Source organism: Xyrauchen texanus, chromosome 39, assembly GCF_025860055.1.
Source record: "Xyrauchen texanus isolate HMW12.3.18 chromosome 39, RBS_HiC_50CHRs, whole genome shotgun sequence".
Taxonomy (NCBI): Eukaryota; Metazoa; Chordata; class Actinopteri; order Cypriniformes; family Catostomidae; genus Xyrauchen; species Xyrauchen texanus.
Window position 1 is genome coordinate 28,935,835 of NC_068314.1, and position 16,502 is coordinate 28,952,336.

At 39.3% G+C, this 16,502-nt stretch overlaps 1 protein-coding gene across 9 annotated transcripts in view; it reads left to right on the top strand.

Annotated features, from left to right (window-relative positions):
* ppfia4 (PTPRF interacting protein alpha 4) overlaps positions 1-16,502 on the top strand; it is a 152,783-nt gene that overhangs the window by 67,799 nt on the left and 68,482 nt on the right. For all 9 annotated transcript variants that reach the window (XM_052111616.1, XM_052111620.1, XM_052111617.1 and 6 more), the window contains one exon: positions 15,868-15,969. In XM_052111616.1, the coding sequence (XP_051967576.1) occupies positions 15,868-15,969 (102 nt within the window). The remainder of the gene's footprint in view (positions 1-15,867; positions 15,970-16,502) is intronic.

A 16,502-nucleotide genomic window follows, 5' to 3' on the forward strand; every position in this document is an offset into this window, starting at 1 on the left:
ATTTGGGTTTGCCATACCCCTCATTCAACAAATAAAACAGGCTGCATAACTGTGGAAAGATTAGCTACTATGTTGTTATAGGTAATTTTGCTTATACATGTGAGGGATGTTACAACTCAAATTAATCTTCAAAGGGTCTAGGGGTTTTCAGGTTATACTCTAATAAAATATATTTTGTGGGTTGCCAGAAAAACATCTACGAGAAATATAAGAGATTTCCTTTTCATTTTTTAACACTTTACAAGTTACTGAAGCAAGACTCTTATCCAGAATAAGAAAACAATCAACAAAACTTCATCAAAAAGTCTTCATCTGTCTTTTGAAAAACAGCTAAACTAGCCACTAAAGAAAATAACAATGTTATACTCCCCAGCTATATATAACAAGAATAACTATGACTATGGTGGACCAAGCCTATTTGTTGTGTAATGATGATGAAAAATTATGAATTAAGAGAATTGGATGCAAGTGTTTAGATGAATGTCTGATGTCAGATACGTATCGGATTTTGAACTGTTTCGAATTTAGACATTTCAAAATATTTCAGACATTTGTAAGTAGCCCAAATCATATTAAACACATTTTTTTTTTAAATGATCTGATCTCAAATGTGTTTTTGCTGTATATGCTGCCCCTCTTTCTCTGTCTGATGTTCTGTTCTTATCCTCTATCTCTTTAACTCTTTTTCTTTTTGTAATCTCTGCTTTTGGACTGCAGGATCAGAATGGTCCCACTGAGCCGTGCCCTGCGATACACTTTAGTAATTCTGCATCCTGGCACTTTGCCAACTCAGTTTTTGTTGCCTTTACTCCTAATTAATTTTAATTTAAATTAATTTAAACAGTCTTAATTTTTTTGTAAGACTGATTCATACTTGTGGCCCCATGCCAAAACCTTTTCAAGTTATTGGCTGCTTGTATTTTTTTGCATTTTACATTTGAGTAGTCCATAATTTTGTACGGTTCTCTTTAAAAAGCGACATTTTCTGCAGTTCTCTGGAAGTTCTCTGCAGTTCTACTTAGCTATAGTTTGTAGAGATAATTGCCCCTAATTGTGGGACATTCTGTGATGTTCTTTTTATTAAAAAAAAAAAGAAAAATCTAAAAAGTTTTCTTTCAGGGGTAGAATTTATCTATAGTAATTATAATTAGCTTTAATTCAAAAAATATTTGCTGCCATGCCAAGGCAAGAACTACACATTTTTGTTCAAAATTGAAATCGGGTCTCTTAGACTATGATCTGTCCTGTGACCATTATACTATGATTATAAGATTATATTATGATCCACATTTGATGGAAAAACTAAAATATTTGAAGCCATTTTCCTTAGTTTCAGTGTTGGCTTAGTTAATACGTTTTGCCTTTGTAGGGCAGTATCATATGTCCCCATTTAGATAAAGCTAAGTAAACATGTTTGTGTGTGTTTGGGAGTGGTTTAGTAATGACTCATCAAAAGTTCACGAAGGCCTCGCTTTGTACTGCATTGACAGGTGTTATGACAACGGATGTGTTCGAGCTGTCGTTACCATGCTGATATCACACCTCCATCACCAGGAAAGTGAAGGAGCTGCAAGCACTGATCTGTATTTACATATGCATCTTATTTTCAGATCAATATCATCTCTTTAGGATGCTGTAAACTACTGTAGATATGTACAGTTATAGACAAATCTGATCCTAGATCAGTGTTAGGATACTGCTGTGATTCTGCAGAGCTCAGTATGTATTTAGGCATCAGTTTGAATTTCTTCCAGTGAAACAATGTGCGAGAGGCCTGTTTTCCAAAAGACAGAGGCAGTCCTTAAAAACTTCTGATGTCACTCATCTAACAGTGACAGCAAGATTGTCTCGAGCAATTGTCTTGTCTGATATCTAGGCCTATATTCAGAAATGAGCGTGGAGGCCTACATTTAACATATCATCATTCCCACTACAAGTAATTCACCTGCAGTAACAAAAACTATCATGAGGCATTCTCATATAATTTTACATCTAAATGTACAGTAGACAACATGAGTTACTGTTTAGTACTTTTTAAACAATAAAAGACCATACTGTTTTAATAGAAAAATCTTTATTTATCTCTTTCTTTACTCACAATGGTGCATTTGTGTGCTTATCCTGGATGTCTCAACTGAGTGGAGAACGTGAGATTACCTCTGTATCATGGCAACGCAAATACGTCACACCAGGGACTGCTTTGACTCTACCCTCTCGTGAAGCTGACCAGAAGCGATGATTTTGAGTTAAAAAATACATAAATTTTTTATATTTTTTTTCACACCAAAAATGATTGCATCACTTTAGAAGACATTAATTTAACCGCTGGACTCATATGGATGAAGTTTATGCTTACTATCTGTGATTTTTGGAGCTTCAAAAGAGAAATCACCATCCACTTGCATTTTAAGGACCTACTGAGCTAAGATATTTTTCAAATTTTCTTTAAATGTGTTCTACTAAAGAAAGAAAGTCATACACACCTGGGATATCATGAGGGTGAGTAAATAATGAGAGAATTTTTATTTTTGGGTGAACTGTACCTTTAATGTTTTGACTTTTACACATACAGTGTATGTTTCAAATGATTCTGACCTTCAGTGACATTCTGTAGTTTTTCTGCAGCATCAGGTTTGATGTTACTCTATATTTTCACCCTGGGGACTCAGTGCTGCTGACAATAAGAGCCTTGAAGTGGATGGTTTTTTTTTTTATTTTTTGTGCCAACGATTTGTTACTTTTACCATGACCCTGACCTAGACTGATGTCTTGCTGAGGTCACTCTTACACATCAGGGTACCTTTGTTGATCAATCTTGAAGGAAACTGACATCATTCATACATATTTTGCATATTTTACTTTAAATACTGTAATCGTGACTAATTGGTGTAATTTCTGTCACATGTGAAACCATCTGTGCCGATTAACCTTATTCTCACTCTTTCTTTTCACATTTATATTTACACTGAGCTGGCATGACTGAACATTCCATGTGTCTTGTCAAAGGCTGAGAAAAGTGACAGAAACGGTCATAGAAATGGGTAATTTTATCATTTTAGTAGGATTTTAATCAATGCTGTTTGTACATTTACATTTATGCATTTGGCAGACGCTTTTATCCAAAGCGACTTACAGTGCACTTATTACAGGGACAATCCCCCCAGAGCAACCTGGAGTTAAGTGCCTTGCTCAAGTACACAATGGTGGTGGCTGTGGGGATCGAACCTACAACCTTCTGATTACCAGTTCAGTGCTTTAGCCCACTACACCACCACCACTCCTACACTGTTTGTATAAAGGGATTTTATTTGTAAGCCTGAATCTGATAATAAAATATTTTCCTCTGTAAATGATTGATAAAGTCTTATATTATGATCAGTGGTTTAACTTTTTCAGGATGTTGGTTTCTGACTGAAAATGAATGAACATGACGGGAAAGGAAGTTATTGGAAACATGGCGCCTCGAGTGTCTTAGCTGAGATCTGATATTTGATACAAAGCCATTTTTTTTTCTGCTTTGACATAAGACATAATTGACTGTGTTAACATTAATGCCTCTTGCCAATACAGGTATTTTGACAGAATTGTAAAAAGTGCTTATGACTGTTCAGGCTCATATGTGCTTTATCGTGAGTGACACATAAGTGTGCACATACTGTAGCAATAAATCTTCAGTTAGTCAGTCAGCATGTGCTGTAGGTACTGAAATGAGTTGGTACTTGGTACAGCAGAAAGACTGGGATTGCTACATCTTTTTAGTTTTAATATTGACTTGGCACCAAAGTTCTGGTACTTCTGATGTCATAAATAAAGCCTGTAAATGCAGACCCATTAAAGAGGCAGTCAGAATACATTGTGGCTAAAATGTGCCTATGTAATGCGAACATAAAAGTGTATACCATCGTCCCCGCTTTCCCTGCTCCAATGCCCACAGGCATCCTGGCAACGTTTAGGGCACTGCTGCGTGCCTAATTTTGCATTCTGCCTGACTGATCGCAAACCCTGGAGCACATGGTCTTAATCTGCCCTAATCCCACAGGAGATGCCATGTTTTAGAGGAATCAATCTATTAGCAGCTAATTGAGCACCAGGTTCTGCTTATTTTCCAAGGGAAGATGAGCCAAAGAGTGCAGCTGTGGTTTGGAAATAACCAAGATCAGGCCTTACTAACCCCTAAACATGCCAAGTGAAATCTGAAATCTGTTATTTGTATACTGGAATGCCCACTGGACATACACTTTAAAGAAACAGTTCACCCATAAATTAAACTTTGTAATTATTTACTCACCCCGATGTTGCACCAAACCAATATGATGTTTTCATTCTTTCTTTTTGTGTTTGTGTGTGTGTGTTTGTGTGTGTAGAATACCAAAGGGGAAATTGTAAAAAGTGTTAACACAGCTTTTTTTCACCATATAATGCAAGTGAATAATGACTCTGGGCTGTCAAGCTCCAAAAAGAACAAACAGCCTAAAATTAATATGCAAATATGACACCTATGGCACAGATTTTAAGTCATGATATTTGGTCACAAAACAAGCAAAAATCAATGATGTTTGATTTTATTGATGCCCAACCTGCTATGCCTAACATAGTAGCCATATTTGCTTATTCGCCACATACTTTGCTCATAAATAATTTACGGTAAGAGTGAACAACAATGTTTATTAGGGATGGGCATTAATCAATAATTTGGTATTTGAATATTTAAGCTTATAAAAAACATTTTTATAAAAAAATAATATTTTTTACTTAAAATATTCAAATATTCTATTATTAATTAATGAGAAAGAGACATTGTAAAAATAATTTTTTTGTTATAAAGGTTGCGTCACCATTAAAAAAAACAAGCTCCTAATTATAATCAAGACAAGTTTATATCATGTCCTGTGTTTCTTTTTTTATTTTTATTTCTATTTAAACAAGCAATGCATGAAAACAATAAAAAGAATAGAAAGCATTTAAGCTCACGAGAAGCGAAGATAAAAAAAAAAAACGCTAATGAAGTAGATTGATGCAGTTAACGTACAGGACGAGTGTAAACACTCGGCATATAATAGTTATGTTAATATTGTATCTCATGTCGTGTTTTTGTTAAGAAAAACAAGCGTATCCATGTGCTCAGTAAACTATACTCGTTTATACACACACCAGTTTAAATGATGGAATGTCCCTTACCTCAGCTAGCATAGTCTTTCTCGGATGCCATGTTTGTTGTTTACAGAAGTGTCTTAGGGATTACGCTGCAACAGGGACGCTGCTTTCTGACGAACTGCACATATATGAGAGTAATGTGTACACCGCTTATCCAGTACATTTAAACAGGAAACATTTAAACACATTCACACAATAAGCCCCTTTTTTGGTGTCCATCTAAATGTACTGACGTACCTGAACCTTTTGCTCAACAAATGTGATCAACTTGTGTCCACACTTAACAGCGCCACCCAGTGCATTCTGTTATAACTGCCAGTTTTAGTTTGTGTGTTCAGGATTTAACATGCATCTCACTGTATATATATATATATGGCCAGCAAAGCAAAACTTTATGAAATTCGAATAGTATTTTTCTTATTCGAATAATTATTGCAGAACGAATATTCGACTACTCGTGCACATCCCTACTGTTTATCACACTAAGTGATAATATGGATTCAGAAGACTTGGAATGTAGTACCATAGTCATATCGACTACTTTTATTATGGTTTCATGATTCACAATTTACTTGCATAACCTGATCTCATGAAAAAATATATGACTGTGGCATTTTTCAGAATGATATTACATGGTTCATTACATGCATCATGGCAGGTCCAAGGTGAAATGTCCACTGTGTGGCACTATAAGTGGGTTAAGTGAGTTTTAAATCAACAAAACCTTCCTCCCTACCCTACTCTGGTTATGTAATGCAAATGTAAAAATGTGTCACCTTACAAGTGTGCTATCTTAAAAAGGTTTTGATGACGAACAGATCGAAAGAAAGTGTTTATGAACGAATTATCTGCTGTTTTACTTTGTTGTTTTAGCACCTCTCCAGGAAACTGCCGTGATATGCATAACAAGCCACATAAAAGTAATTCAGCAAAAGTTTAGGAATTATATTCTATGAGACCAGGTGTAAAGACTTTTAATATTTTTTTTTACCTTTTGTGTTCCACGGAAGATAAAGTGTCATATAGATTTGGAGCAATCTGCAGGTGCACTCAAGCTTATTTACATAGAAATGAGGCGTGTCTGTACTGAAAAGAATTACAATAACATTTACCAACCGGTTAACTGAATTGTGAGCATTTAGTCAATATGACACAGATTTTTGTGCTGTTTAGTGAATTCTTTCCCATGTGGTTTAGACACCTGTGATATTACAATTTATCATTATTTCACCAGATTTTCAGCATGTAAACAAGCTAATGAAAGTCGACGCCCACTGACCAGAATGAAGATGGAGATAAATGATTTGCTTGTATGAGATGGCAGTCTGTACATTGTGTTAGATAGCCATCTCACTGATGGCTTGAGGTGATTAATTAAAGCTAATTGAATTTCTTCCCACCCACCTCCATTCTCATTAATTCTCACATTATACAGCCACTCATTTCAGATCTTCATCCAGCTGATTAGAATACTGTTAGATTATTTTCTCAATAAAAAAAAAAATCATTATGATTTCCAAAGCTGTCACATCTTGCAAGCTATAAACATTTTCCACAAAATATCTTGTACATGAGGCTTGTCAATGAGAATGAAAAGGCCATTTCTAAAATGTATAAAGTTGATGAGCCATTTTTGCCTTATTGTAGAGGTTGACGGTTCAGTATGGGAAATACTGTGCTGGTTTAAAATGTAATTAAAATCTCTGATTATGCCGTTCATGTTTTTTTTAAATTTGAAAAATCACAACCTCACAAAGTTTGACATTTTAAGTTGATGTGCTTAGTTGTTTTTTTTATTATTATTATTATGTTGAAATACTTTCTCTTATCCAAGCTAAATAGACAGCACTCTTACTGTAAATGCAAGCCATTAAGCATATCCACTAACAAAAATTATTTGAGCAAGTAAAAGCCAGAAACAGCAACATTGGCTAAACTAATTATGTGAGTTTGGTGCGGGACCATCAGGTTGGTTGGCCAATGGTAAACGGGGGTGTTTGGAAATCATTATTTTTGCAATTTTGTTTGGTAATTATGACACATTTCAGCTTTAAAAATGTAAATGTGGTTTACATTTCTTTCCATTTATTTCTTCATTGAAATGCACAATTTATACCCATTATTTTTAGTAAACCAATATTGTATTCTTTTAATTGGAAAAGTCATGATAATTCTAAAATCTCATATAAACGTTGTTGTGTTTTTGGATTCTTGATGAGTTTTTAATGAGCTGATTTTTGATAGTTATCATCAGTTTTTGTTGTATATGTATATGTACTTTCTGTGCAGAAAGGCTTGACTTAGCAGCGAAAGATGAACAGATGTTTGCTGCTAGTCGTGAGGCCCCTTTTTATAAATCCTTGATTGTCCACGTTTCTTTATTCAAAATCAATTTCATGCCTAGGACAACAATGATGTTAAGGATTTGGGTAGACCAAAATCAGCTTACTTCAAGCATGGAAAAATTATGTTTGTGATACAACATTCAATCCAAACACTAAGTAGGCCTACTGAATTTTTAACATTGGGATTACTATATTTTGCATTTCAAGCCTTTGGGTTTTTTTTGTCCTCATTACAAAATGAGTGTAGCATAACTCAGTGTAGTTCCTTTGTCATTTATAATCATAAATATGCAAATAGTGTTGGTAAAAGCCAACATAGCTGATGACAGAGTATAGAGTTATTATCCACATTAATCTGGAATGACATTTTTATTAAATGTGCACCAATTAGGGGCCTAGGTAGCTCAGCGAGTATTGATGCTAACTACCACCCCAGGAGTCACGAGTTTGCATGCTGAGTTACTCCATTCAGGTCTCCTAAGGAACCAAATTGGCCCGGTAACTTGGGTAGAGTAACATGGGGTAACCTCCTCATGGTCATTATAATGTGTGGTTCTCACTCTCGGTGGGGCGCGTGGTGAGTTGTGCGTGGATGCTGCGGAGAATAGCATTGGCCTCCTCATGCGCTACATCTCCACAGTAACGCACTCAACAAGCCAAGTGATAAGATGTGCGGATTGGCGATCTTAGACACGGAGGCAACTGAGATTCATCCTCCGCCACCTGGATTGAGGCGATTCACTACGCCACCATGAGGACTTAGAGCACATTGGGAATTGGGCATTCAAAATTGGGTGTAAAAGGGGAGGAAAAATATGTGCACCATTTAATTTTGTCCACTCAGAAAAGTTTTACGCCTAAAGAAATGAATAATGGTTTTAACAAACATGTTTATAATTATGTACACTCACGTGGGATGAAGACAAAAATAAAAAACGAATTACATAAAGCCGGATGCCTCTTCATGTTGTACTGGTCTGGATGCTCAAATAGACAGAGCAATGTTTTGATAGCACCACAGTCTTTACATTGCCCACCAATGGATTATTTAAAGTTTCTGCATTCTAAACTGGGATAGGAGAATGTATTTTAATATAGAAATTAAACCATATCAGGTGTCGCCTAACAGTGTCTGAACATATAGTATTCAACAGATTTAAATGTTTCACTGTATACAAACCTACCCATTTGTGCCGTATTGAATGCACTCTAGTGTGTGTGTGTGTGTGTTGACAGTAGCTGCTTGGTGTTGTTACTCAGTGCTGTCTTAATCCTGTGCTCAGAGATGCTGCTGTATTTGGCAATATTACTTCAATTCCTTAATCCCAAGGATTTTTCACAACCAAACACAGAGAAATCCCTAGAGCTGTCTGAGCTCCACACTGCTCACCTGCCGACAGCTGTTTTACAAGGTCAAACTGGCTCAAAGCTGCTTGACACATTGTGGATTTTTCTCTCTCTTTTAGCAGGATAGAACATTTTGAAAGTTTTTGCCATTTTAGAAAGCCCTCAGTGAGTTTAGTTTGCATGCAAGGCATTGTTTTGATTTGTGTATATGTGTGTGTTTGATGTGAAAGAGTCTAGGGCAAATTCACTAAACAATTGCACCACTTTTGCGTACTGAATTTTGACACACAAACATACGTCATATTCACTACCACCAGCAATCCAGTTTAACCAGGGGCTTAATGCACTGATATGGCACTTTTCCCTGAGTATTTAAATCATACAATTGTTAATTATTTTAAATGCAAACATGACTCCTCTTGATGTAAGTGTATTTGTATTGCAAAAAAAAAAAGTTGATACCAGAGAAAAAGTCTATAAATTATATTTCCTGTTCCCCGTCTGTCACTCACTTCGACGTTGTGTCGGGGTCTTCGATGTAGGGGTCTGTCTTGAGAGCCTTGTGCATCTCTGAACCTCTCTGAACTGAGAAAAGTCCAATGAGAAATTGGCAGACAAAATTTGCATGTCCCTCCCTTGGACAGACGGGTATAAATGGAGGGAATCATGCGTCTGTCCATTCAGATTTTTTCTTCAGAGCCGAGCGGTTGTGTGATCAGCGAGCTGTAGTCACTTACTGTTCCACTCATCTCTATAGAGCGTATGCTGTTGGATCTACGCCACATATCAGCGGCTTTCTCCTTCTCTTCTATAAGATTATTTCTTAAAAGAGTTTAATTTCTCTAAAAGTGCAATACACAGTGGCGTTGAACGTCCTTTTCAGGACGCCTCTTTATAAATTTGCCCTTCCGCCCCTATGTAGTTCCTGGATGCGGTCAATTTCTCTCCGCTCCTGAAGGTCACAGACGCTGCCTCGTGTGTCTGGGCAGCGATCACACCGAGGCAGCATTTGTGGATGGTTCGTGTTCTCACTGCGAGAACCTCACCATGGCAACGTTGCAATCGCGGCTTTCCTTCTTAAAGAGGAATGCCACTCCAGCCGCCCCCGTGTCGCTTCTTCCCATGGGATTGAGGACGTCCCGGGTATGGAGGCGATTTTGGGATGGCAGTGGGCTCGGTTTCACCTTGTAGATCCCCATGAACCACCCGGCACACTTGTTGACTTCCATCCAGGCTCAAGGTGAGAACGGCACGCCTCACGGCCAGTCTGCTTACTCCCTTGAGCTGGATGATGAGTTTGGCGCTGCATCGGAGAGCGTTCCGGCATCTGACGCGGAAGACTGGACTGGACTGCCGCCTTCGGGTCGACATGCCCAGCCTGAGGCTGACGCCCAGATGGCCGACATGACTGCCTGGGCCACCGTCAGCGTGGGGTTGGACTGGAACCCTCCGTCCTCCACATAGCCTTCATGGCTAGATGATTGGTTTCTCGGGTCCGGTCGCTCCCCCCTCCCCGGTTCCTTTCTTCCCGGAGGTGCTTCAAGAGCTGACAAAGTATTGGAGAGAACCTTTCACTGCCCGTAACCGACCTCCTCGCTCATCCGCTCTCACTACCCTCAACAGTGGGGCGGCCCAGGGGTACTCGGCGGTCCCCCAGGTGGATAGAGCGGTTGCGATCCACCTGTATCCCAAGAACGGGATCGCCAGGTGCTCCCCTCCAGTGCCTGTAGGATGACTTCATCACTGACCTCCAAAGCCTTCAGCACCGCTGGACAGGCCTCCTCCGCCCTGCATGCCATGGCCCTCCTGCAAGTTCACCAGGATCTGCACTTGGGTAGTCCTGACCCTGACGTGTTGCAGGAACTGCCACAGCTGGCCCCGGGGGCTGCACAAGGACGCATTTCCCCCAGTGAGCCAACTTGCATGGGTGCTGTGCAAGGTCAGGGAGGATGAGGAACAAGTCATTCTGGTGGCCCCCTACTGGCCCACACGGACTTGGTTCTCGGATCTCACGCTCCTCGCGACAGGAAGGACTGAGGAAGGACCTTCTTTCTCAGGGACGGGGCACCCTCTGACATTCGCGCCCAGACCTCTGGAACCTCCACATCTGGCCCCTGGCGGGATGCAGAAAATCTAAATTGCCTACCACCTGCTGTCGTAGACACAATCAACCAAGCCAGAGCTCCCTCTACCAGGCAACTTTACACCCTAAAGTGGCACTTGTTCGCGAAGGGTCAGTGCCCTCATTTCTGCAGGAGAGGCTGGAGGGGAGGATTGTGGACCTGCAAGCGTTCTCTGTCAGTGACACCTGCCTGGAATTCAGTCTGGCAGACACTCATGTCATCCTAAGGCCGCGACTGGGCTACGAGCCCAAGGTTCCTACAACCCCCTTCAGGGACCAAGTAGTGAACCTGCAAGCGCAGCCCCTGGAGGAGGCAGACACAGCCTTTTCATTGCTGTATCCGGTGTGCGCTTTGCGTACCTATGTGGACCGCACGCAGCGCTTTAGATGTTCTGAGCAGCTCTTTGTCTGCTTTGGTGGACAGTGGAAAGGGAATTCTGTCTCCAAACAGAGGCTTTCCCGCTGTGTTGTTGATACCATCGCATTGTCCTATCACACCCAGGCCGTGCCCGTCTCCTTGCGGGTTTGAGCACACTTGACAAGAAGTGTGGCATCCTCGTGGGCACTGGCCAACGGCACCTCCCTAGCAGACATATGCAGAGCAGCGGGCTGGGCAACACCCAATATCTTTATGAGATTTTACAATCTCAGGGTTGAGTCGCTCTCGTCCCGTGTTTTCTCAGGTCCGAGCCGGTAGAACTGTGTAACGCGGTAACAACTGACCGGGTGTAACGCTTGCACCTAGCGCCTTTCCCCTCCACTGAGGCAATCACGTGCGCTCTTATCTCAGGAGATCCCACTAACTCGGCTCCCTGGATGACTCCTCTCTAGCCCTCTTGTCTGCGAATTCAGCGGAGGAATTCCCCCGACCAGACCCACTATGGGTACTAAAACTACTCTGTTCTGGAATAGGTGCTCCACAGGATGGGCCCTTGTGTGGATTAATCCCCCTGTGTGTATTTTCCACGGTATGGTCCCCCTACTGGCAGACCCGCGTCTCCCTTGGGCAGTCCCAACTGCCCCCCGGTCACCGTGTTTGTAGCAACTCCTCCTTCGAAGCAGGTAGGATCTACCACCACGCCATTCCCACATGTGTTCTGAAAACTGCCTGCCCGCACCTGCATCATCAGCACACGTACACGGTTCAGCGCATGCCGTGATTGAATAGGGACCCCTAGTGTCGCTTCTTCGACATAGTGTCGAAGTGAGAGACAGACGGGGAACGTCTAGGTTACTTTTGTAACCTCCGTTCCCTGATGGAGGGAACGAGACGTTTTGTCATCCCGGCCATGACGCTGAACCAAGCCACTGTTATGGCTCCTCGGTGCAAAACCTGAATGGACAGATGCATGATTCCCTCCCTTTATACCCATATGTCCGGAGGAGAGACATGCAAATTCTGTCTGCCAATTTCTCATCGGCTTTTTCTCAAGTTCAGAGATGCGCAAGGCTCTCAAGAGAGACCCCTAGTGTCCCTTCTTCGACACAACGTCTCATTCCCTCCATCAGGGGGAACCTAGATGATTTGCTTTTTACAGTGTTTATAGGTCAACTGGTATTTTCTTTATGCTTGTAAATGGGATAAAGAGATGTTGCACTGTAAAACAAATAGTTCTGAAAATTCTGTCATCATGTACTTACCTACATACCCATAATACTTTTTCTTCTGTGGAACCCAAAAAGGACATTTTAAGCAGAATATTAGCCTCAGTCACCATTCATTTTCAATTCATACTATGTACAATGAATGGTGACCTCACTCCATGTGAATGATCACTGAAGCTGTCAGTCCCTAACATTCTGTTAAACATCTTCTTTTGTGTTCCATGGAAGCCAGAAAGTCATAGGGATTTGTAAAGACGTGAATGTGAGAAAATGATTACCAAAATTAAATTTTTGGTTGAACCAACCCTTTAATAAGTAATGGATTGGTGTTGGGATTTTAATCAGTAGCCTAATTACAATCTCCATTTAAGCAGTAGCTCTAAAAGTAAAAGCATTCTTAAGTACACTGGCGGGATTTCAGCCTTTCACGCTCGCAAGTCACAATGCATGCAATATAATCCAGGGCTTCAAATGCAAAACCTCAACACAGAAAATCCTCTTGCATTACTTTCTATAGTTGGGAGACACAATATTTTACATTTGGTTTAAACATCAATCCCTGATGACAAACCTCAGATGCATTTTTTCAATTATTTTCATTTTATTCTCAGGCATTTGTTGAGGTGACAAAATGAATTGAAGTGGAATTGCTTTTTCTGATACGTACAATTTATTTATTTATTTTCATTTATGTATTTGTTTTTTCACCCCTGCCTTATAGACATCTATTAGATAGGGCTGGTTGGGTTTTTCCGAGCCGTTTGCAGTGATTGGAAGAGGCAGTAAGTTCCAACATCTGTTTGTGGATTTGAACTTGCCTCCTGCCTATTCTTCCACTCCTGTGAAAAAAAAAAATCTAATGAATGCACTGACCCATTTCTCTTTTCCTTTTTCTCCCTCCCGATCCTTTTTGCCCCTACACTTCAGTCAGTCAGCATTATTCAAAAAAGTGGAAAAACAGCGCACTAACACAATATGTGACCTCAAAAGTTTTCTTTTGTGTGGCAATCACAGCTGCCATACTGTATACAATTTATAAATATATGCATATATATATATATATATATATATATATATATATATATATATATATATATATATATAGCACACACATTTGTGGCCAAAATATTGGCACTCACCAAAGAAGGCTGTGAAAAATGTTCTTAAAGAAAAATATGTCTTTATTGTTTATCCTTTTGATCTTTCATTAAAAAGATTTACAAAAAGCTAACCTTTAATTGAAGCAAACTAGTTTAAGGGGTGTGTGGTCTCATAATTAAATAAATATGTTTCTCCAAAACACATTTGCCACAATTATTGGCACCCTATAAATTCTTATGATTAAAATATATCTGAAGTATATTCCCATTCATATTTTACATTTTGTAATGCACCTGGGTGACTAGGAACATGAAATTGTTCAGCCATGACTTCCTGTTTCACAGGGGTTTAAATATCCATCACAATGGGTAAGACCAAAAAATAAAGTTATGATGTGCAGCAAAATGTTGTTGAGCTTCATAAAATGGGAAATGGCTAAAAGAAAATAGCTAAAGCATTGCAAATGCTCATTTACACACTTAGGGCAATAATTAAGAAGTTCCAATCAACTGGAGATGTTACAAATTGGCCTGGAAGAGGACATGTGTCTATATTGACTCCACGCACAGTGAGGAGGAATTCTCCAAGGATCACAGCTGGTAAATAGCTTAGGTCTTGGGGTCAGAAAGTCTCCAAAACTAGAATCAGACATCACGTACATCACCACAAGTTGTTTGTAGGGTTTCAAGAAAAAAGCCTCTGCTCTCATTTAACAACAAACTCAAGCGTCTTCGGTTTGCCAGACACTACTAGAACTTCAAATGGGACCTGGTTCTATGGTCAGATGAAACAAAACTAGAGCTTTTTGGCAGCAAACACCAGAGATCGGTTTAGAACATGCAGAAAGATAGCCATATGGAAAACTGCCTAATTTCCACAGTTAAATATGGTGATGGATCTTTAATATTGTGGGGCTGTTTTTATGCCAGAGGTCCTGGATCTTCTTTGGATACAAACATAACCTAAACATAAAATGTATAGGTCACTGAGTCAAGTTAAATATAGTTTAATACTCAATCTTTAAACAGATCTTGAGATCCCTTAGTTCGCATTTGCGCTCCTCCGAGTGTTTTGAACGCAAGAACGTAACGCATGTTTGTGTTATTCTGCCTACTGAAGTGTTTTCTTCACTGTATAAACTGCACATTGCTCATACGGCTGAAATTTCACTTACTGCCCTCTGGAGTAAACAGGTGGCTTGCATTTCTCAGGAATCTTCCTTGTTGGCCATAATTGCGTTAATTTTTTTAACGTGTTATTTTTTGTAAAATTTATCTCACTGAATTAAAGTGTTAAATCGACAGCCCTAATATTTATATATATACTGTATATTTATATTCATAAAACTTGTGTTTTGTTTGCAATTGTTTGATATCCATTTGAGGATAGATTTTTGTCAATATTTTGAATGAAAGATCAAAAGGATAAACAATAAAGACATACTTTTCACAGCCTTGTTTGCTCATATTTACCTTGGTTACCAATATTTTTGGCCACAACTGTATACTGTGTGTATATATATATAAACAATAAGTTGTTGGTGCTTCATTGTTTATGCTGGTTGACTGTGGAATGGGCCAGGCCCACATGTAGCACAAAATGACTGATGTCCAACAGTGTGGTCTTAAAAGTGTGGCCCTGTGCAACAAAAGGCCAGTGATTGTGGTAACAGGACTTCACTAGCTCAGTTGCTCCATGGGCCATGACTGTTAAATCGCAGTGTTTTATGGACCATTCAGAGGAGACTGTAAAAGTACTTTGTCCAACAGTAAACATGAGTAGATCACATTGGAAGAAAATACATAAAAGAAGTTTATGGATGAGTTCCTGCCATACAATGGATAGATCTGTATAGCCCTAGAATAATAGTGCTGTATAAAATTAAAGGAATGTTTGGGGTTCAATACAAGTTAAGCTCATTCGACAGCATTTGTGGCATAATATTGATTACCACAAAAATGTATTTTTTTATAGAAAAGGAGGGGTGAGTCAAAATACATTTTTGTGGTAGTAAACATTATGCCACAAATGCTGTCTATTGAGCTTAACTTGTACTGAACCCTGAACATTCCTATAGCAAACCTCTCAAACCAATTTAAAGCTTTGTGTTTTAGTTTGCAATAACATATTAGTTGGCAATATTTACAACAAATGTATGAATTAATCTCCTTTCCTTTCTCTTTCTATTGACAGGAGTTTGCAACCCTGACTAAGGAGCTGAATTTGTGTAGAGAGCAGCTTCTAGAAAAGGAGGAGGAGATTTCTGAGCTTAAAGCAGAGAGGAACAATACCAGGGTGAGTGATTCTGTGTGTGTGTTCTAAAAGATGAGAAACAGGAAAGGCTTTAGCAGTTTAATGGATGATGTAGTGGTTCTATCAGGTCCAGATACAAGAATGAGATCAGATATTTGGGTTCTGATAGATTCCTTGGTCTAGTGTGATCTAACCTTCAATCCTGACCTTTACTTGTTATTAATTTGAACAAGCTAAACCTTTGAAGGCATTTATTAATGTGTGCTTATGTAATTCCTTATCGATCATGAAATAATTAGCTTTATATACAGTACCTCCTTATGGTAGCATTTCAGTATTCAACTTTACTTAAAGAAATACCCTGCTGAGAAAAAAAAAGAACAAATAGGCAAAGATGGTTTGTGCATTTTAGATGGTGGTCTCCCAGCCTGGCCAAGCTGTAAAGTGCTCAAAACCTCTCTAAAACCAGTCAACACCAGACTATTAGACCAGCTAAGACCAGCAAAACATATTAGTCTGGATTAAGATGTTTTGTTTTTTTTCTCCTCAATTTCCTCGTGGTGGCGTAGTGACTC